We start from the raw sequence: 20,735 nt of genomic DNA on the forward strand, positions 1-20,735 counted from the left end.
GCACTAGTGTATTGCTTACGTGTTTAATTATAAAAGCCCAAGATGCTTTTATGCAGACATGTAGAGCCTCTCTCTAACATAGATAAGAGTCTGTGGAGGCTGTTTCTCCAAGTGTCCTGGAGAAGCAGGATTAGTGTGCTGTCATCTCTGTGTCCATACACTGGGAATTAAAGGATGTGATGTCAGTGTTACAACGCAGAAGTGAGTACATGGAATGTAATTGGAGGTTGATAGGTCCAAGTGATGTCAGTGGGTCTACCAGCAAGCAAAAGTAACAGCTCCTGTCATCCATGAATGTCAGGGTAAGCAGAGGAGCACTTGCACTCTTTGTAAAGTATAAATAATTAAGGTCTGTTGCTTCGTGCGTAACAGCCATCGGCAGCTTTCTCTTCAGGCTAATTCCTGTCTGCTACAGCAGAATATTTCTATAACCTGATGCAATTTCCAAGTGACATCTTCATCAAATTACAAAATTCTGGCTGCGACTGGATTAGCAATCACAACCAAGGACCAGAGTTATAAATAAAAGCCAGCATGTTTGCACACATCGGCAGTGAGACTGCAAAAAAAATGATATCATTCGGGGAAATCAGTTAAAAGAACAGTGGGCATAAATAGTACCTGACCAGTTCAGAACAGGTTCTGAACCCTGAGCAGTTCCAGGTATGAAAATGCTATGCTGACTCTTGCAACTACCCTGTAATTAAAGTGAAGATGACAGTTCTTTAAAGCAGCCATTCATTTTGCTTGCTTCTGAGGAAGATTAACACAGCAGAGTGGCGCAGCGGAAGCGTGCTGGGCCCATAACCCAGAGGTCGATGGATCGAAACCATCCTCTGCTAGGGTGTGTTTTTTGTGAAGCAAGCTGGCAATGCTTTAAACTAGATTCAGTGGGAGTAGGGGGTGTACTTCTAAGTGACAGAGAACGCTGTCACTTTAGGAAGCAGTGGGGAAAAACCTCAAAACTGTTCCAGAGGAATTAGGGAGTGCTCCTCCCTGATAAAGCAGCTATCAGCATTCAATCACCGATGCTATGAGAGTTTAATTCTGAAGTGGCTCTACACCAATGCACACAGCATGGGACACAAGCAGAAGGAGTCGGAAACCGCGGTGCAATCTGAAAACTGTGACCTAATTGCTATCATGAAAATGTGGTGGGATGAATAGCACAACTGTAACACTTCAATCAAGGGCTAGAAGGCTTGTAGAAGCAGTAGGCAAGGAAAAGAATGGGAGGGGAAGTTGCCCTCTGTGTTAGGAAATGGGTTGCAAAATGCTGCCTCTGAGAAACTGCTCCAAATATATTGAGAGCCTGTGGATTAAAATCAAGGATCAACCCAGTAAAGGGCATCTGGTGGTGGGAGGTCTACTACCCGACCAGGGGGAGCCTGTGGATGGAGGCCATCTTGCTTTAACTACAAGAAGCGTTGTACTCTCATGCTGATGGGGAATTTCAACCACCCCAGATGTCTACTGGAAAAACAACATGGTGGGCTGCAAGCAACCCAGGAGACTCGTGGATTTCATTGAGGATCAATTCCTGGTCCAGGTATTGCACTGACTAACCAGAGGTGAATAGTTTCTGGACCTGGTGCTCAGCAATGTAGAGGAGATCAGTAAGGAGGTTATATTTGGGTGCAGTCAGTGCTGTAGTGACCAAATCCTGGTTGATTTTGTGATCTCAAGGAATATGGCATCTTAAGACATTTCCAGGGCTTGAAGGTTCTTAGTAATGGAATGATCCAGGCTTTTCAAATGCAACCAGATGAAATCTTTTTTAGTTCAGGTGCAAAATCTGTGTTTCTAAAAAGGTTTTCTTAGACTTATCTATCTAAGATTGTCTGTAAATCAGTTAAATCTGTAAGGTTTGTTAGAAACAAATAGGTGAGGACAAAAGAGAGTGAGGAAAGCAAGTCAGAGCTTGGGAAATATTAAGGAATTAGGCAGACAGTCACTCTGCAAATATCTGTGCAGATGGAAGGCAGCTGTTATTGTGCTTCTGTGATGGGGCACTCAGCAAAAGCTGAATGAGTCTTTAATATGAAGATAAATTAAGAAACAAGCAAGGCGCCTGTGAAATGGATACACGTATTTCACTCAGCCTCCTTTCACATCAACCGGCATTACCAAAGTCCTATCTACAGTCTTTGGGGACGGTCACCATTTCCTTTACCACTTCTAGGCCCATACCATAGCTGTTACCACCGCAACTATCAGCCTGAGTTTATCAGCCCTCAAGATCTAGCAGCAGAAAACCTTGCAAAATCTCTCCTGTATCTGTCTCACGTGAATGAGGTGGCTCAGACCAGCTTGTTTAGACAGCTTAAACAACAAGCAGTCTGACCCCATAGATAGCAACTGTTTATTAGGCCCTCAGATGAGTGTTATCTCCTCTGCAGGTGTGAAGGAGCAGTAAGCCTTCCTGGGAGAAAAAAACGAAGGAATTTACAACAGGTTCCTGGTAATTTTTCTTTTCTAGTGATGCAGCTAAATGTGGCAGGTGAAATCTGCCCTCATAATACTGAGGACATGTTTGTCTAACACTGAGAAATTGACCTAAAAAGAAGGTTTTGCATTTTGGCTCGCATGGGAAGGGCTGCATCATAACACATTTGCTCTTTCCTCATTTAATCCAAGTCAGTAATGACCACACCTTGCTCTAGATTTTAGCCACTTCCATTCCAAGCTATCACTACCTGAAGACACAGCCAGGAAAAGAGCATGGGTCACTTTTAAAAGCACTTGTGCTACCAGAGGTAAATCAACCTGTCATCAACCCTCCTGGCTAGTCTGCCTAAAGAATGAAGCACTGAAAGGAGCCCTGTACCAATGGTACAGGCACCAATGATACCATGGTATCATGGTCTTAGAATGCCTTTGTGCCTGCCTTATTCAACATTGCCTTGGATGTAGCAAGACACACTGACACACTAGACCCATCCCCAGTGGACAATGGGCAAAGCCAGAAGTCCTTGCGTGCATGAAAACAAAACCCATCTAAATACAGCAGCAAATACAAGTTTTAGGTGCCTTGCCACAGTTTGGCCTGTACCATCCAACAACTTTATTCTGCTTGAGCATAGAACAAGCCAGATAGCACCACTGATACGCCCTACAAAGGCAGAAGGAAAATATATATAGCTATGTACATTTATATGTATATATTTCAGCTCTGCTTCTTTGGGATTACTTCATGCAGACATTATTTTGCTGGATGCCAAGGTACGAATGTGATAATAAATAAAATTAAAAGAAAACACATTCTAGATGAAACACAGCTGTTGATATATATCAGCTGTGGAAGATAAGATCAGCTAAGCAGAAAGCCCATTAAGTTATTTTCACTTGTGATGCTATCTGTATTGCATGCATGCCCTTTCTGTAATCCCGTAATTTTATTTCCCGTGTATATAGTACCTTTATTGGTGTTGACACACAGAGCTTCCTTGAGAACTATCTGATTTTATTTATCTCATAAATGCAGGAGACATACATGGAGTTCAGAGACATTTCTGTTGTCCAGTGTTCCATCGGAAGGTTGTGGCACAGATCACCCAGATTTGTGTTTCTGGCACAAAATCTACCTTGTCAGTGTCACTTTAATTTAGATTATAAGTAATTTTCAATGTAGAGAAGAGCAAACTGTATTTTCCCTGTGTGTATTTCCTATCATTGTTTCTTTTTCTCTTTATCATTGCTACTCTATCTCAAAGTACAATTGAGAAGAAAGAAAATAATGCGACATTTAAAAATAAATAAATAAAATCATTTTATTTATGTCATAATTGTTTCTTGATTTCTTATCCAAAATGTTATAGTATTTGTAAATGGAGACAGGATGAGAACATCCTTCCTTGCTTGCTTCCTCTCTCCCTCCCTTCATCCCTCTCTCCCTCCCTTCTTCCTCATTCCTTCTTTCCCTTCCCCTCCCACAATACAGAAAGCATTAGCACCTGGCAAATACAAGTCATGAATTCAGGGCAATCTCCTCTACCTTCATCTGTTTTATTTGCAGACCTGTCAGAGTTGATTGCTCATTTTTTGCAGTGGTGATTGGAATTTCCTCTTAAGGGTCACAAAGGAGCTGTTCATGCAAAAAAGCATTTCACCACCATGAAGACCATCAGAAAATGCAGAAGAGTCAGTAATTTTTAGATTAAACCATGCATAAAAACAAAACAAACCAAAGGAGTCAGAACTGAAATCCAAAATTGCAAACTCAGTTTCAGTATTCAAATACAGTCACTTTGCAAGGAAAAGTAACTCTCTCAGAAGAACTTTTCTTTTGCAAAGCTGCTCAGCATTTCCTCTTTATTTAGCCAACATTCAGTTACACTGCAAAACTGACTTAACTATGCAAAGAGAAATACAGCTATTTCAAGTATTACACCAAGGATGAAGTGCTTGTTAACAGTAGCACTACCTGCTATTGCTTCATAAGCAGATTATGTGTTTGCCCTTAGAGAAAAATCATTTCAAAACCAAGCTATGGTGACCCCATGTGTTAAACAGATCAAAACAAAGCTTAATTGGGCTCTGAGTCCTGAAATAGAAAAAAAACTACCAAAGTTAAGCTAAATAAATTAAACATAGAAAACCACGTTTCATTTATTGACTAATATTTGGTCAGGTCCTCTGCAGAGTCATCCATTCTGAGAAGCTCAGCATGCAGATGAGAAGAAGGGGGGAGGCAGGCAGCTGAGCCACAGTGGGAGAGGCAATCAGAAGTTAATTCAGGATGTGTTCTGCTAATATTGATGAAGATTTAAAAGAGAGCTCATTAACTCGTACACGTAGATCCAAGCCCTGGTGTGATTCACGTTCTAACTTCAGATCTCACGCGCCCCACTGAAATCAATAGAGCTTGCTTCAGAATGCCACTGTGCTCCTCCAGCTTTTTAGTAATCTTGGCTGGGGTGCAGTGTGAGGCAGTGGGCAGACACCTGAGTTTGCTATGTCCATAATGCCTGAAAAAGAAAACACAGACAACAGCAGTATAGAATTGCCAAATATGGGACTGATGACCAAGACAGCACAATGCAACATCTTTCCTTCTGCTTAGTTTTTATAAGAGTATCTCCAAATGATTGCACCATTTTCCGGTCTTCTGTATTAATAGTGAATGTTAGCAGCATTACAAAATACACCCGCAGTCTTGCTTTCTATTTCCATGACATCAGTAGAAATTCGTCTCTGCTGGTATCCTGCTGGCTGCCTCTGGAAAAATGGATTGAGGACAAAAGCTCCTGTTTACTTTGGGGGATTGGAAAGAAATCGAGCAGATTTTGCTGCTTCAAGAACTGGGCTACTTATGGGCAATATTCCATGAACTGCTTCCCAGTGCACAGCTGCTTCAGTGGCTCTCTGAAGTGTACACAATATTCAGCACTGCAAGATAAGGACCTGGTCCGAGATACTGCTTCCCTGGGAAGAGAGAGAGGATGGAAATAGAAAAGGATGAGTCCAATTGCTCTGGGAACAGGTGGTGCCTCCTGCCCTGCCTTGGGAGCTCCTGTACCCCACACAGCTGGGCTGCTTCCTTATGTTTGTGTGTACCTTATGTACTCAGAAGCAGCCTATCTTTCCTGGGTGCTAGAATAAGCAAATGTGGAAGAAGAATGTTGCTGTTTGAGCAGTTGGGGGAGTCTACAGAAGCCATCACTGTTGTCTAAGACCAGAATAATCCTGGCATCACCCACTTCACCAAATCAATCACTCAGTGACGTAAACATGACATATTCTAAACAAAATCCCAAAGAAACGGGTCAACTGGTCAGACTGAACCAAGCTCAGCAAATGCTGGAGTCTGTGGTTATGTGATGGGAGGGCTGTCCACAGAATAAATCACAGCGGGATGTGCTCTGTGCCCAGTACAAGGGATGTCTTGCAGGAAGGAAGCTGGTTGCCTTTCCCCACAGCCTGAGCAAGATGTGGATCACTGGGAGCTTTGTATATGCACTTAAAGTGCAACTAGAAGTCAAGATGGAAGTCAAGGAGCTGCAGGCAGTGTTTGTTTGTAGTCCATCTTTGCATCTGGTAAGAATAAAGACCTGTGCAAGGATTCTCTTCCACTGAGCAGATTTTGTAGACACTGTATGTGAGATAAGCAGATGAGTTGTGCAGGGTTTTGAATGTTATGGTACTGAGTGTCCCAGACCCTGATGGGTGCAAGATGGTACAATATTTTTGCTGACTGGAGCAACAGCACTTCTTGCACAATGACTGCTGCCATGTGAAGCAATGGAGAAGGATAATATGAATTCGCTGACAAACTGTGCTTCCTTCTTGGAAATACTCTGCTCAACCCATATGCAGAGACTACTTTTGTTCCAGCTTTTACCATTCCACTTAGCCCTGCCGTAAAGACACTTTACAGTAAAAGCAGTGCAAATGGAGGGTCGGCGTTAGAGAAACTGGCGTCAGTTTTGAACATTACACTCACTTCCTAATAAGAGCGGCCGTGGGCGCTGCGCCATCCTCACCCCGATGTACCAGAGACACCTGATAGAGAACACTCAAATGCATCTTTGCTACCTTTCACAATCCTGCTTTTCCTTTAAAAGTCAGCAAAAAGATCACACTAGCTGAGCGTGAAGTCCACATGTTGGCCAGTCCACTCCAGAAACAAGAGAGCCGAAGGGTAGCAGGGGGTGAATGAAGGGGGGAAAAGGGCACTGGGTTGGAACTGGATAGATCTTTCAGGTCCCGTCCAAGCAGTGCCATTCTATGGTGCTACTCTCCCACCGGCCATGCCCTCCGCACCCGGTCCTCGCTCAGCCGGGATGAAAGCCAGCCTCCTCGAAGCAACAGGGCCGTGCAAAGGAAGGGACACAAGGCAGGCTCTTTGTTCCACCTCAGTCGGGACCGCGAGGTCGTAAACAGAGCTCTGACATCTCGCTCCCAGCGGCCGCCTGCCTTACTGGTGCTGCTCTAACGCAGAGCGTGCTAACGGGCGGCGGAGCCCCGCGGGGCAGCCCGCAGGGATGGCGCTGCGAGAGCTGCCCCTCCGCCGGTTCCCCTCTCCCCGCGGACGCTGGAAGCCCAGCGGCTGCACCCCACGCCCATCCCGCACTATTCCCCGCTGCGATCGCCTGCAGCCGAGGCGGCGGCACGGCACATCACGGCACGGCACTGCACGGCACATCACGGCACGCCTTCCACCCGGCGCGCTGCCGGGGCTCGCCGTGCCCGCGGGGCTCCCGGGCTGCGGCCGCTCGGGACCCGCAGCCGGACACCTCCGCAGGGGCCGCACCCGCAGCCGGCGCCCGCTTTGAGGCGAGGCAGCGGCGGCGAGGCCCGGCGCCACGCCTCGCCCCCCTCCGCGGCCCCGTCCCGGCCCCCCGCAGCCCGGCGGCGGAGCCGCCTCCCGCCCCTCGTCCGCGGCGAGGCGAGGCGAGGCGAGGCGGGCCGGGCGGGGGAGCGGCGGCGCGGTGCCTGAGCAGCCCTCCCGGAGGAGCCCGGCCCACCTCTCCTCCCGCACGGCACCCCCTCCTCCCCGCCCCGAACGAGGAACTGCCCGCCCGCTCGCAGCCCGGCCGCGGCGGAGGAGGGAGCGGCGGCGGCGGCAGAGGCGGCGTTGCCCGGCCGCTGTGCTCAGCATGGCGCGGAGCCGCCCGCCGCCCGCCGCCACCTAAAAGCGCCCCGCGGCGCCGAGCGGAGCCCGCGCCCATGGCGGCGCCGCCCGCGCTCAGCTGGGCGCTGCCCCTCCTGGCGGCGCTGGCGGGCGCCGGCGGCCACCGCTCCTTCGAGCTGCCGGGGGCCCCCATCGACAACGTCGAGGTGAGCGGCTCCTTCGTGCTGGTGGCGGGCGGCGGGTGCCTGTACGAGCTGCGGGCCGACCTTTCGCGGGCTCGCCGCGTGGTGCCGCCGGGCGGGCCGGGCTGCGGGGAGCCCTCGGGGGTGCGGAGCAAGATGCTGCTGCGGACGTACGGCGAGGACGGGGACGGCGGGGAGCTGCTGGCCGGCTGGACGCAGGGGCAGGGCAGCTGTGAGGTGTGGCGGCTGCCGGAATACCGCCTGGTCCTCAACCGCACGGAGGTGGTCAGCTGCCTGCCCCGCGGCTCCACGGCCGGAGTGGTGTTTCGGCAGGAGGACGACTGGTACCTGGCGGTGGCGGCCACCTACTCCAATGGCAGGCTGGTGCCCCCCGCGGGCTGCGAGCCGTCCAAGTCGAGTCGGACTGTGGCGATTACAGTGCGCCCCGTAAAGACACTGAAGCCTCGAGGAGAGTGGGATATCATCAAGTACAACGAGGAGCCTCTGCATTTCGTGGATGCGCTGTGGTGGGGCGGTCGTCTCTTCTTTCCCTACTACCAGCTGAAGGCCGAGCTGGACAAGGACCCGGAGCTGCCGAGCATGGTGGTCATGCACCAGCCGCATCGCACAGAGCACAGCTTTGGCCTACAAGGCCAAGTGTACCTGGACTGTGGTTGCAGGAGCCTCCTCATCTCCTCCAGCCTTGTCCACCACGGAGAGCGGGGCTGGTGGGTGGGCGTCTTCCGCCACAACCACGGTGACAGGGCCTGGGACTCCACCGCTGTCTGCATCTTCGAGATGGAGGAGTTGCAGGAGCCAACCTGTGTGTACTTCGCACACTTCTACACGGGGACCAACTGTGTAAGTCTGGGTGTCGTTTTGCTAGCCTTCCATTCCACACACCATTGCTGTTGTGTTGGTACTCTTGTGCACGATTCACAGCATGTCCCTGACAGACACAAAGCACATGGAGTTCAGGGGAGCTGAAGAGCTGGGCCAGGCTCTGAGCATCAGCATGTGCTCCATCAGCCCTATGGGCATGTGCAGTGCTTCCTGTTCCTCAGGAGCTGATGCCTTAGTGGATCCTGGAGTGTGCATTCCATCTATGTCTTGGGAAGGATGTGTCTGAGGGAGCACCTGAGGGCATCCTGGGTCACACCCCAGTCTCGGGTTTTTCACTCCACGCACCCCTTTCCTGCCAAGGATCATCCATCCTTCACTGTATTTTCCACAGAGCATCTCCTACCTCATTCTGTGCATTCACATCTCATGTCATTGCAGCTACATCAGGAAGGAAAAAAAAGCCCATCAAGCTGACTCCTGTGCACTGGGCTGTGTGCGTTGCTCTGCCCGCTGCTCACGAGTTATTTATGGTTGCTTGTTCAGTGGTGGGTTGTTCTTCAGCCCTGCTGTGACTGGCTGTGTTCAGGAGGGCTGCAAGCCCCCAGCCGTGCAGCAGCAGGCTGTGATAGCCCTACATCTTTGTTTTTGCAGTGGTTACATTTTCACAGGCAGCCATATCCCTTGGAGATCCCCTGGTCACCCACTTCTGCAACAGTGTTTCTTAGCTCTTTCATCCTTGCTTGTAGGTGGGGAGGGAGGCAAGGCTGCCTGCTTCACCGCAGCTTCTGCAGCTGGGCAAGAAATGGGGGGAAAAAGGAAATTCAGAAGGCTAAAAATGTAATTTGGGACAAACAGGTGCTATTGCAAGGCCCATGCATGCTTTCAAGTCACCCTCAGAAATCTTTTCAGAGTTGTGGTAAAAGGAACAATGCTGAAAAGTCATGACCTAATGCAGCTTCCCTTGTGTCTGTGGGGTCTGCAGCTTAACCCCTGGCTCCTTGCTCTCTTGTGGCAGGAGTTTGCTGAAAACTCCTTCAAGTGTTTTACCATCTCCTTGGCGACAAAATCTAGCTCACAGCAGAGCAGAGTGCTGAGATTCTCCCAGATAAATACCTGAGGGCGCATGTGATTCAGTCTGCTCTTTTCCCTGCTGAACTGCAGCCAGGGTTAGAGGATACAGTTAAGAACAAGAACCTCATATGTAGATGAAATAAGTGTACTGAAGTACATAGTGAAACTGTCACAACAGTGCCAGAGCCAAATTGTTGGTACCCAGTGCCAGTGTGTAACTTACTGCATGGCAGTGATGCTTTCACAAGGCAAATTTGCTGAATGAATGCAAAGCCCTGTCCTCCTCCCAAAACATCTGGCTGCTAGTTGCATTTGTATTGCTTATTTCTAATTACCTAAGGGATTTCTTTACAAGGTTCTTTCTGAGCCAGCAAAAGCAGAAAGAGAAACTTTCCTGGGCTGCAGATACTTGATAAACACTTTTCCAAGCCCACAGTAGGAATTCTGGAAGAGTCTCTGGGAGTTCACAGAGTAAGGTGATGCATGCCAGGTGAGGCTGGTGTCTGTCTGGCCTGTGTCCCTCTCTCCATTGCATCCAAGTGGCCGAACACAAAAAATGAGCAACCTACATCTTGAAGGATTCATAGAATCATAGATTGGCCTGGGTTGAAAAGGACCACAATGATCATCCGGTTTCAACTCCCCTGGTATGTGCAGGGTCACCAACCACCAGACCAGGCTGCCCAGAGTCACATCCAACCTGGCCTCAAATTCCTCCAGGGATGGGGCATCCACAACCTCCTTGGGCAACCTGTTCCAGTGTGAAAAACTTCCATCTAATATCTAACCTAAACCTCCCCTGTCACAGTTTAAAGCCATTCCCCCTTGTCCTACCATCATCCATCCTCATAAACAGCCATTCCCCCTCCCTTCAAGTACTGGAAGGCCACAATGAGGTCTCCCCAGAGCCTTCTCTTCTCCAAGCTAAACAAGCCCAGTTCCCTCAACTTTTCTTCATAGGAGAAGTGCTTTAGCCCTCTGATCATCATAGTGGCCCTCCTCTGGGCTGTTCCAAGAGGACTGGTTCAGATCACTCCTGTTACTTCAAGGTTACTATCCCAAAGGGTCTATCTTTATCCTGGGAAAGCAGGTTATATTTAGGCACCAGGCTAAAGAATCTCAACATTAAGAATGATCAAAGTGGTTATTGGCTTAACAGTGTGTCCCTGACTCCAGCGAGATCATTAATTGTGGTGTTTTGGCACAACAGTAAATACAGTTTACCACCGATGAGAAGATGGTATTTTAATACTTCGTGAGATAGCGGGACATCAGAGTGTTGTGTAATACTATGACCTGTAACATTATATGACTAATTATATTCTCTATTTAAGCTAATGATATGTACTCTTAGTTTATAAACACAGAAATAAAAGCTTCTAGTTCAGCTTTAATATGTTTTTTATAGTACGGAGGGTTAGGCGAGGCCGACGCAGAGTAATTTTGGAGATGACAGGCCCATATGCTGCTGCTTCTGGGTTGTTTTAGCCTGGATCCTTCTACCGTCTCTCACCAAATCATGAGTCCTTACAAAGCGGAACATACCCTTCTCTGACTCAGAAGCATGCAGAGCTCAGAGCTGGCAGGCAGACAGTGTGCAGCACGGTATGCAGGAACGTGTGTGCCACAGCTGGCAGGGGATTTGTCCAGAAAGGAGTGCCTTGTAGCACAGAGTGCCAAGAGCACGTTTTAGAACAGCAGCAAGCACCAGTGCTTCCGTGTGCCTCAAGTCCAGACTTTTACAGAGGGTGTTTATACTGAGCTAATGAATGTGTTGTGATCTTAGGGTTGCCTGGAATGCAAGACCTATACAGTGTTTGTGACTGGTGGACCTTGTCCAACACAAGCCTTGAAGATGTCGTGTCTGTAGGGTGCTGCATGTCTTAGTCATCCTTGCCAGGTGCGCTTGAGTTGTAGAGGTGAGACAAGATGTGATGAGGTATGTGTGCACAAACGTGCCCTGACAGTTTGTGGAGGAACTGCAAATACCATTTATTCACTGCAGAAATGAGGCTTATGGTAAGAGTATATGTTAGGGATTAGTTTGATTTCCTTCTGATTCTGTTATATTCTTCATGTTTCTGTAACTATTATGATTACTTTTAGGAAAGATATTTAACTTGTCACACAGCTGCTTGTGCTTGCACTGTGACTCTCAGTAGTATGCTCAAGGCCTACCTGAAGTATCTGAGCACCTGAATTCCTTGCTTTGTGGTATCTGTGCTCATGAATTTCCTGCCCTGCTATTGCTTCATGTTCCATTGTGAGCTTGTTCCTATAAGGTACCGAGCTTTCTGGCCCTAGCCCAGTAAAGCACTTAAGGGCATATTTAATATTAGGCATATAAGCACTTCCATCATCTTCAGGGCAGATGCCCATGCATTTAAAGTTAAGCGTGAACTGGAGTACCTCACTGGATTGGAGCCAAATTGCCTACCATCCTGTAGGATCTCATTGTAGGTGTGTAATCTCTTTGGTCTCGCATCAGTACTTAGGCCAGTGCTGACATTAGCAGTAAGGTTTAATGCTGGATTTGAGCCTGTCATTCAGAATGAGTAATTTTTAAAATCCTTGCTTACTAGCTTTATCAAAAAGTACGTGACTGCTAAAAACCCTTTGGAATCTGCTCATAAGGAGAAGCTAGGTGTGCTTTCATTTCAGTTGTATGCACAAAGCATTTTGTCACAGTTGGCAATATTTATTCTGGAGGTATACAATACTCTATTGCAGAGACATGATCCATAACCAACAAGAGACAACAGAATTTGTGACCCTTTGAAAACCTTTTCCTCTGATCCGTAGGTCTCTTCATTTTGTATACATCTACTTACACACACTGTTGAGCTGTATGTGTTAATGGACTTGATCACATAAACTGCATGTATGTAAACACATCGTCTTCAGGATTTCTGTACTTACTAAACCTCAATTAGCCAAATCTTTTTCTCAGTTTCTTTTCAGAAACTTGGCTGAGCACTAACAAACTTTTTTGGTGATTACCATTATAAAATAGAAGGTTCTTAGCCAGGACACATAAAGCAAAGTGGCAGTGATAGCTACTAAATGGTAGCTCTGCTGAATTCTCATCTGCTCTTTGGAGCAAGTAGATACATAACAGCCTGTTCACTGATTTTTTGTGTTGCTCAGTGGATGATAAACGTGTGAATTGATATATGCTACGTAATTTATCAAGCTTAGTTTAGAGTCTCGGGACAAATATTAGCTGGTGGAAGATTGACTGAAATCAGGTTTTGAAGTCAACAGTTGCATCAGTTTAATCATGGCCATTAATTTGCAGAAATTATATTTGAAATTGTACAGCAACTCACTCCAAAATGATTAATGATCTTTTATTTAGGGAGAGATTTACAGACATCTAAATATCATTTGATATCTAAATTGATGCTGCAATTAATTTTCCAGTAGTTAAGTCGTCTCCCATGTATTTCACCTGATGTTTGTCAGACTTCTCGAATCAACATTTCTAGAGTTAATACTTCTGTCCAATTACAGTGAATTTTCATTTTCAGCGTCCATGTTTAGTGTTGGAAATAAGTCACATGAAACCTGTGAGTTCTCACGGTATCCCTAAGTAGAGATGCTTTTACTCATCTGGCTTCCCCAGATATTCTTAATGGAAACTTTTGAGAGCCTGGGGACTCAAGCAGAGGATTTTCTTCCTTGGGACCACAGAGTCATTTAGTTTGAAAGGAGCATCAGAGGAGGTCTCCATTCAGCCTCCTGAATGCAGGGGGGTGAGCTCTGAGCTCAGACAGGGTTGATCTGGGCTTGGTTCTATTGGATCTCAAAACCTTCATTAATGGAAACTTCACAACCTCTCTGAACAACCTATTCTGTTTAATTGTTCCCATCATGATTTTTTTTAAGTGTCATGTCCACTTGAAACATCCCCTTTTTCAGTCTGTGGACAGAATAGAAGCTCTTCTTGTTGCCCGTAATATCTCTTGCCATTTTCAACACAAGTTGAACACTGGCTTTGCTGGCTAGCCCATCTCCTGCTATGTCTGCTTGTTTTCCTAAGTTTTGTGCTTGTTTTCCTAAGTTTTGTGCTTGGAGAAGGTTATCTTGAAGGCCCTGCCCTTCAAAGCTGCCTCTTGGGGGATCCCACTAACCACTTCCCTGAACTAGCTGTAGCCTGGAGGTGCAGGATCTGTACACTGTTGTTGTTTCCTCACTGCCCTCAAGATTCTGAACTCAGTGATTTCACAAATACTACAGAGAAGACTGTCGTTGATTATCACATCTCCAGTCAGTTCTTCCTTATTCATGAGTAGCAAATCCAGGAAAGCATAGCATCACTTTTCACTCATCCTGTAGAACTGAGGAGACCTGGACTCCTCCCTCCTCCAGAGCTCTGGTGTCCTCATTTTTTCTAGGCAGTATTTTAGATGTCCACGTGGGTGTGCAGCATTTAATGGTAGTCCAAGGGATGGAACATCATTGGCAATCTCTCTGCAAGAAACCTAAGAAAAGAAACCTGTTTTAGCAGCATGACTGTTTAACAGATGTGTGCCTTCATCTCTCACAGAAGGGAATCTCCAGCCACTGTCACCCACCACTTCCTCTTGCTCTTTCTGTTATATTCATTTCAAGCCCAGTTGCTTTTCAAGCCTTCCTTAATAGTGCTCGATTTCCCTTCTCATTGGTTGTTAGGGTGCTTTACTGATCCTGTAAATTCAGATATGAGGGCAGAGGAGGAGCATTTCTTCTGCTGCAAGAAGCTTCTAGCATCCCACATCTCAGGAGCCTCAATCAGCCTTTTCCTCAGGTCTAGCCTCCGAGTGTCCCTCTTGCCTTGCATTGTGAAGGTCAGGATCTTGTGTCTACAGGGTCTCTGGTTAGACCCTCATTTCCTATTGTCCCCCCGATGTTCTGCAGTCTGCTCATCTGGGATGGCTTGTTCTCCTAGCATTGCTATGCAGTAAACATATTTAAAAAAAAAAAAAAAAGCAAACTGATGGAAATCAGATTTTGGAATGGATCAACTCCTCATTCTTTAGCCATAACTAAGGCTCACAACATGCACCAGTATGTAAGTTTGTTACCCACTGATGTCATAAAAACTGATGGAAGAGGTTGAAGGGCGGTCCCAGAATGAGATCCCAGGAGATTTCGCCCACTGGCTAAGGTGTTTATGTGTTGTTGCAGTGTTGACTGTTGCTGTACAGAGTTCACAAGTTTTGTGTCCTTTTGTATAGTTGCTTCCATTTGTTCACACTGAATTCTCAAACCCTTACTTTGTTCTTTTTGGCCAATTGCAATATGTTGAGTGCTGGTTGAGCTAGAGGGCTGCCCTTCCCTCTGAGGTGAGAGAATCAAGAGGAAACTGAGACAGAAAGACGAGTGTGAATATGGTTGCTGCAGCTGGAATCATACGGAGAGAAAACTGAAAATGAGATGCAAAATATGAAAGGAATAAAAATAACTTTAATGCCAATAACCAAACAGCATAGAAAGCTTGATTTTAAAGGCAAAATGCAAATTTATTCAGGAAATCTGTAGGCTTACCTATGAATGTGAAGATTCTGGGGAACAATAGATTAAAATAGAAGAGTGCAACTGAAGAATTCAAAAGAAACCCACAACGTTCTATAGCAGTATTTGTTGTCTTTTTATTTGCATTTCTTGTTTCTGTATGAACCTGGAAGTGTTACAGGATAGATGATTGTGAAGATGAATGGCTCTTCAAGTATAAAAGAAGTTTTGACCATAAATGTGTTTTAGGGCTGGGTTTAGCTGTGAAAGAGGAAAGCTTGGGAAGGCCCTACAGTGCTGTAACCCCATTAGTTACACTGGAAGAAGTAAAAGGGCTTGTTAAAAAAATAAGTGCACGTGGAAAAGGGATGACAGAAGGGTGAAAGCAGCAGCTGCACCCTGGAGGGAATGGACAAGCTGGAGAAATAGGTTGCAAAAGAGAGAAGACAATTCTTGTTGTGATTGCCCACCGTCTAAATTCCTCCTTATCTATATTAGCTCAATGTCGCATTGACCCTCCCTCTAGCAAGCGGAGTGAGGGGAGGAGGCTTCCACACTTGTCAGTACTGGTTCCTCAGTCAGATGAGGAGGATGCACTGATATGACACTAGTTATTTTACTTGTATGTGGGTCAAAATAAAATCTGGCAGCAAAGCTTTTCAGAGACTGGGTGAGTCCTCCCCTCTTCTGTGATCCTATTGTACAGAGTCTGCAGGAAACCTGGGGTGGTTTGTCTTCCTAACGCTGCTATACAGAGCACTGAGAGAAAAAAATCCTAATTCTCTTGGTAATCAAAGACTGGAACACTTCATCTCCTCACTCCTTGGTCTGAGCAAGGGCTCATTGTGTGCACCAGTGCTGGAGTTTGTTACCCTCTGATGCGTGCAATCAGTTTTCCTTCCCTATATATAAAAGAGATCTCTGTGATAGTGGAATCTTATGCCAAAGTGGGTTTTACTGAAATCCTGTGCCAGTACATGGCAGTTCCTATGTTTTCTTCCCGCTGCATGAAAAAAAAAAAAAAAAAAAAAAAAAAGGTCTTTAAATATGAAAGTTAATCAAGTCTTCTTTTACTCCAAATGGCTGTTCTCATGAGCTAATTAAAATAATTCAGATGACTGAAAAAGATTTTAATTGACTTAGGATTGCAGTTCAGAAAAAAATGTGTTTCTATGTGGAAAGGCTTTTGGGTTAAGCCAGCATTCAGGCATGCAGGAGATGGATTCAGCTGTTACCATGTTATAGATCTGTTATAGATCTGTTGTTGTTGAAAAACAAAGTCTTTTGTTGACTTCATAAGTTTAAGAAATGCCTTCACCTTTCTGCAGAATATGGATTTTAACAGTCCATTCTTACACTTCACCTAGTGCGTTAATGCAGAATAGGTTCTTGCACTCAGGGTGTTCCTCTAGGTTTATGAACCTGCTGTTGTGGCCGAGATTCTGGGCATTTTAAACTGACCTGTGGTGCTTATTCTCAAAGGCCTGGTCCTGCTTGAGCTCTTTACACACAGGAGGGACTTCCTTTTAATGCTTGGCTTTCTGCAGTGAAGATCTGGGTTGTCTGGTATGGGTTTTTTGTTGTTATTGTTCCACAAGATGTAGGGATTTCCTACACAATGTTTTTCTTTTGTGAGCTTCTTACATGCATTTGTCTCTAAACTTTATCCAGCTTGGACAGAGAATTGTAGGTAACATTTGGTTTTGAAGTTTGTGCAAGTACGTTTATGGCCTCCCTGACATGAACTTTATGCTGCTTTATATCATTTTTATGTTTATGTAGTATGCAAGTCTCAACTTCCTTTTAGCTTAAAGCAGGAAACCATACCAAGGGAGGATGAAGCTCTGCATTTTCTGGTGAGAGAAAAGAGTCTGAGTGTTTGAAGTACATCCTTTCTCCAGAACATTTGCATATCTTTTCTTGTGGTTGCTGAGTGTATCTGTAGCCCTTATGATAGGTGCTGTCAGGTGATGGAAAAGAATGGTTGCATTGAGAAGTACTGGCAGTTCAGAATAGTTTCTGAGCATTATGTCCCAAAGAAGAGAAATTATATTGAAAATTAGCTTGCAGCTTTTAGACCAAGTCTGTGTCCCAGTGAGACCAGTGGTTTATCTGCAGTAGATGTATTCTCTATCGTGGATGTGGCCAATTGCCCTGTACGTAAAAAAGGAGTTCCATGTGCCATTTCCAGTGACGTGTTGCTCTGAAGCACTGCCAGAATTAAAATGTTACCCATGCTATTTTCAATAGATGAGTTCTCTGAGAATCTGTCCAGGGATCCTTATTTTTATAAACATTTTGTAGTACAGGTGAATAACTTTGTAATGATTTTCTCTCATATCTGATTTGCAGAAGGTACAATCAATCACCCACCTTGATTCACTCTGGATTAGTGGCTGTTTATGGCACAGTTGTTTTAAATCAGATCGTTCTCTTTCTGGGAACGGATGATGGACAGTTACTGAAGGTAAGTAGAGCGTGGGACTTCCTCCCTTCAGCATCGACTATTACTGTGTTCAAATATATATGTGTTTCGCATGGTTTAGGCACTGCATTATGAGCAGATATACCACCTGGAATCTCCCTCTCTTTTTTGTTTGTTTATGAAGTAATTACTGCATTGCTACTTGAAGAACAAGATAACTTTCAAAAGCAATTATGTATCCTGCTTAAAGTGCAGGGAAACATTTCATTAATCCGCTAATGCCCTCAGTAATCAATTTATGGACTGTGGATTTCTCAGTTACTCTGTCTTTTGTTTACTACCCTGTTTTGATTTTCTGTTAAGTGAGGTAAAAAGCATGTCTGCCTCCTCTGGTCACTCCAGCCCAAGTTCACTCCTGTCTGATTGCTGGGGCCCGGCCCAATGCCTGGGGAGGCATCTGTTTTTTATGGCCATTTTCTTCTGTGATGCCCTAAACTGCACGCAGTACTCAAGGTGAGGCCACACTAGCAGAGAGCAGAGCAGGCAGTCCCTTCCCTTGCCTGGCTAGCAATGCAATGCTTGATGTACCCCAGGATATGGTTTGCATATTCTGGCTGCCCAGGCACATGACTCACAAAAAATGCCAACACACAGAGCCAAGACTCCATACTCCTCTCTAGGAGATACAGAAGTTCACTGGTGCAAGTGCACACACAGAACACTCCAGGTTCACAAGCACACATGGATCCTTCATGTCCTGATACAGTCCCCGTGTCTACCAGCACCCTGCCTGGACCCCAAGCCCTGGACCTTCTTCTTGGTTTGCCTGCTTGCTGGCTAGTTCAGCTTGAAGTTCATGGGTTTGCAAAGCTCTGTGGTTTGTTCACTTTCCCAGTCCAGGGTCCCCTGGTTTATATCCTATGTGTAGTAAACACATTTTAAAACCCTCTGACTGGGAGGTTTGTGTCTTGTGGTTGTCTCTGAGTCCTCTAAGTCCTCCATCAGATAACCCAGCTGAATGATAATAATGGAAAAGTTCCTTTACCCTGTACCTTTAAAGGAGCAGACACTCTCCTTTTGAATTCCTTTACATTTTCCAGTGGAAATACTCAATTTTGGTAGATTTGAGGAGCATTGGAAGGCAGCACATTTATTGTTTTGTTAGCCTGTTTCATGTGAATAGCTGTCCATTAGAAAATTCAAGGCCCGTTTTTCCTTGGTTTCTGAATAATCAACCTAGCTAGCTTAAATCAGTCATACAGAAGTGAAAGTCACGTTATCTCACCCTCAAACTTCTTAACCATTCAGCAAAACATCTTTTATGCTGTAATATCTTGTGAGTTTTGCTAAAATGTGTATTTCCTGTCTATGTTACAAAAGATGGCTCTAATTTTATGAGTTTTTTTGGGGGGAGGAGGGTTGTGTGGGTTTTCTTTCAGGCAGTTGAAAAGGAGTATAATAGCTTGAAAAGCTTTTGTCCATTTGATAAAGCTGTGCTTTTGATATTGAAAAATAAAGTCTTTCATCTCTCCTTAGCACAGCGAAGACAGTGAACACGATCCTATTTGGTCATGTTTATAGAAAACAAAACTTGTATTTGTGTTAGTGTGCTTATTAACTTGCAAATTAAAGTTTCAGTGATCTCTGATTATCCTGAATTTGGTGAGAAGGGTGACAGAAAACTAAAGTTGGGCAAGATATGATGGAACACCACCTTATATGTATACTCAAAAAAGCCACAAAGAAACTTCTGTTGAAGACAGTTGTCAATTACTAGCATAGAAACACAATTACATTTTTGGTGCCTAGATGTTCTTTTTTTTTTTTTCCTTCAGAAGAATAGTATTCTTCTCCACTCATAGAGGTAGGGAGGCGGTGGAGTTGCCATCCCTGGCAGTGTTCAAGAGGCGTCTGGATGAGGAACTTCAAGATACGGTTTAGTGGCTTGTGGTAACAGCGGTAATGGGAGGACAGTTGGATTAGATGATCTTGTAGGTCCTTTCCAACCTTGTGTTTCTGTATGACTCTGAGATATAGGTGTCTCTTCCACATTCAGTCTCTGCACCAATCATGAACATACTCAATGAGTGGGATGTTTCATACACTAAAGCAGTAGCAGGTTCCATGCAAAATTTGTCTGCCATGTATGTTGTAGAAATTCTGTTCTGATGGTCTTTTCCTCTTTCTTTCTGCAGCGTGAGAGCCAGTGCAGTACATGAACTGCAGTTGTATCAGGGCACAGTAAATCATCTCAGAGACTCTGATGTTGTTAGTGAAAGAAGAGAAATTAGGTTTTGGGTTAAAATACTAACACATTGATAAGAGGGTTTGTGAATAATTTCCTTTCATGTGTTTTAGGCTATTCTTAATGAGGATATGAAATCTAACTGCCCAGAGATTTTGTATGAAATTGAGGAAGAAACCTCTATTTTTCCCAAACTTCGACTTGATCCAGTAGATAGTAACTACATCTATCTGTCCTCTGCCAATAAGGTAAGCACAGCACTAAAAAAATAAATAAATTCAAATGAACTGCTGCTTTAAGGACTTCTGCCATTTATAGATGAAGTATCAGTTTGGGTCAGTCAGAGTCCAAACTGCAGTTACCAGCTTTATGCTTTAGGTCGGGTTATGCTCTCTAAGTTCTGGTTGCACTTCTGCACAGCAGAGCTCAAAAGAGCTTCTGTTTCCATGGTGCTGCCCACTCTAGCTCTGATCCAGCAAGGCCCTTAATCCTTTGATTATTTAATGCCATGCAGTCAAGAGAGTCAATTTTTTTTTCTTCTTTTTTTTTTTTTTTTTTTTTTTCTTCCCTGGAGTCTGGCATTATACAGAATCAAGCCTGAAGGTAGAACACAAAACTAGATTCTTTGGAGACAGTTCCTCTGAAGTAATAATCCAGGTATTGGTAGGCTAGAGCTTGTTATTCAATTGGGGATTTTCTGATATGGAGAAATCTCTTAACTTGAGAGGCAGCTTTGAATTTGAATTCCTGACGAAGTCAATAATAAAGTTGTCATCATCTTCAGGTAGGCCTAGACTTAAGAAATGAGAACAGATAAACAGATAAACAAACAAACAAAAGAACAACTCCATGATTAGAATCGTTTAACATAGTGAGGCTGTGCCATCCTGTAAGCTTCTG

The 20,735-nt window shown here is 45.2% G+C and overlaps 1 protein-coding gene and 1 non-coding gene across 2 annotated transcripts in view; both read left to right on the plus strand.

The window, feature by feature from the left end:
- The first annotated feature begins 770 nt into the window (after nucleotides 1–770).
- On the plus strand, nucleotides 771–842 carry TRNAM-CAU. Its single transcript has one exon. It is a non-coding gene; the product is annotated as a tRNA-Met (tRNA).
- Nucleotides 843–7,653: 6,811 nt separating this feature from the next.
- PLXNC1 (plexin C1) overlaps nucleotides 7,654–20,735 on the plus strand; it is a 64,549-nt gene continuing 51,467 nt past the window's right edge. Inside the window, exons 1-4 of the mRNA XM_015857954.1 lie at nucleotides 7,654–8,616; nucleotides 11,456–11,535; nucleotides 17,518–17,632; nucleotides 19,949–20,083. Of these exons, the coding sequence (XP_015713440.1) occupies nucleotides 7,669–8,616; nucleotides 11,456–11,535; nucleotides 17,518–17,632; nucleotides 19,949–20,083 (1,278 nt within the window). The 5' untranslated portion in view covers nucleotides 7,654–7,668. The remainder of the gene's footprint in view (nucleotides 8,617–11,455; nucleotides 11,536–17,517; nucleotides 17,633–19,948; nucleotides 20,084–20,735) is intronic.

Source organism: Coturnix japonica, chromosome 1 (genome assembly GCF_001577835.2).
Source record: "Coturnix japonica isolate 7356 chromosome 1, Coturnix japonica 2.1, whole genome shotgun sequence".
Lineage (NCBI taxonomy): Eukaryota > Metazoa > Chordata > Aves > Galliformes > Phasianidae > Coturnix > Coturnix japonica.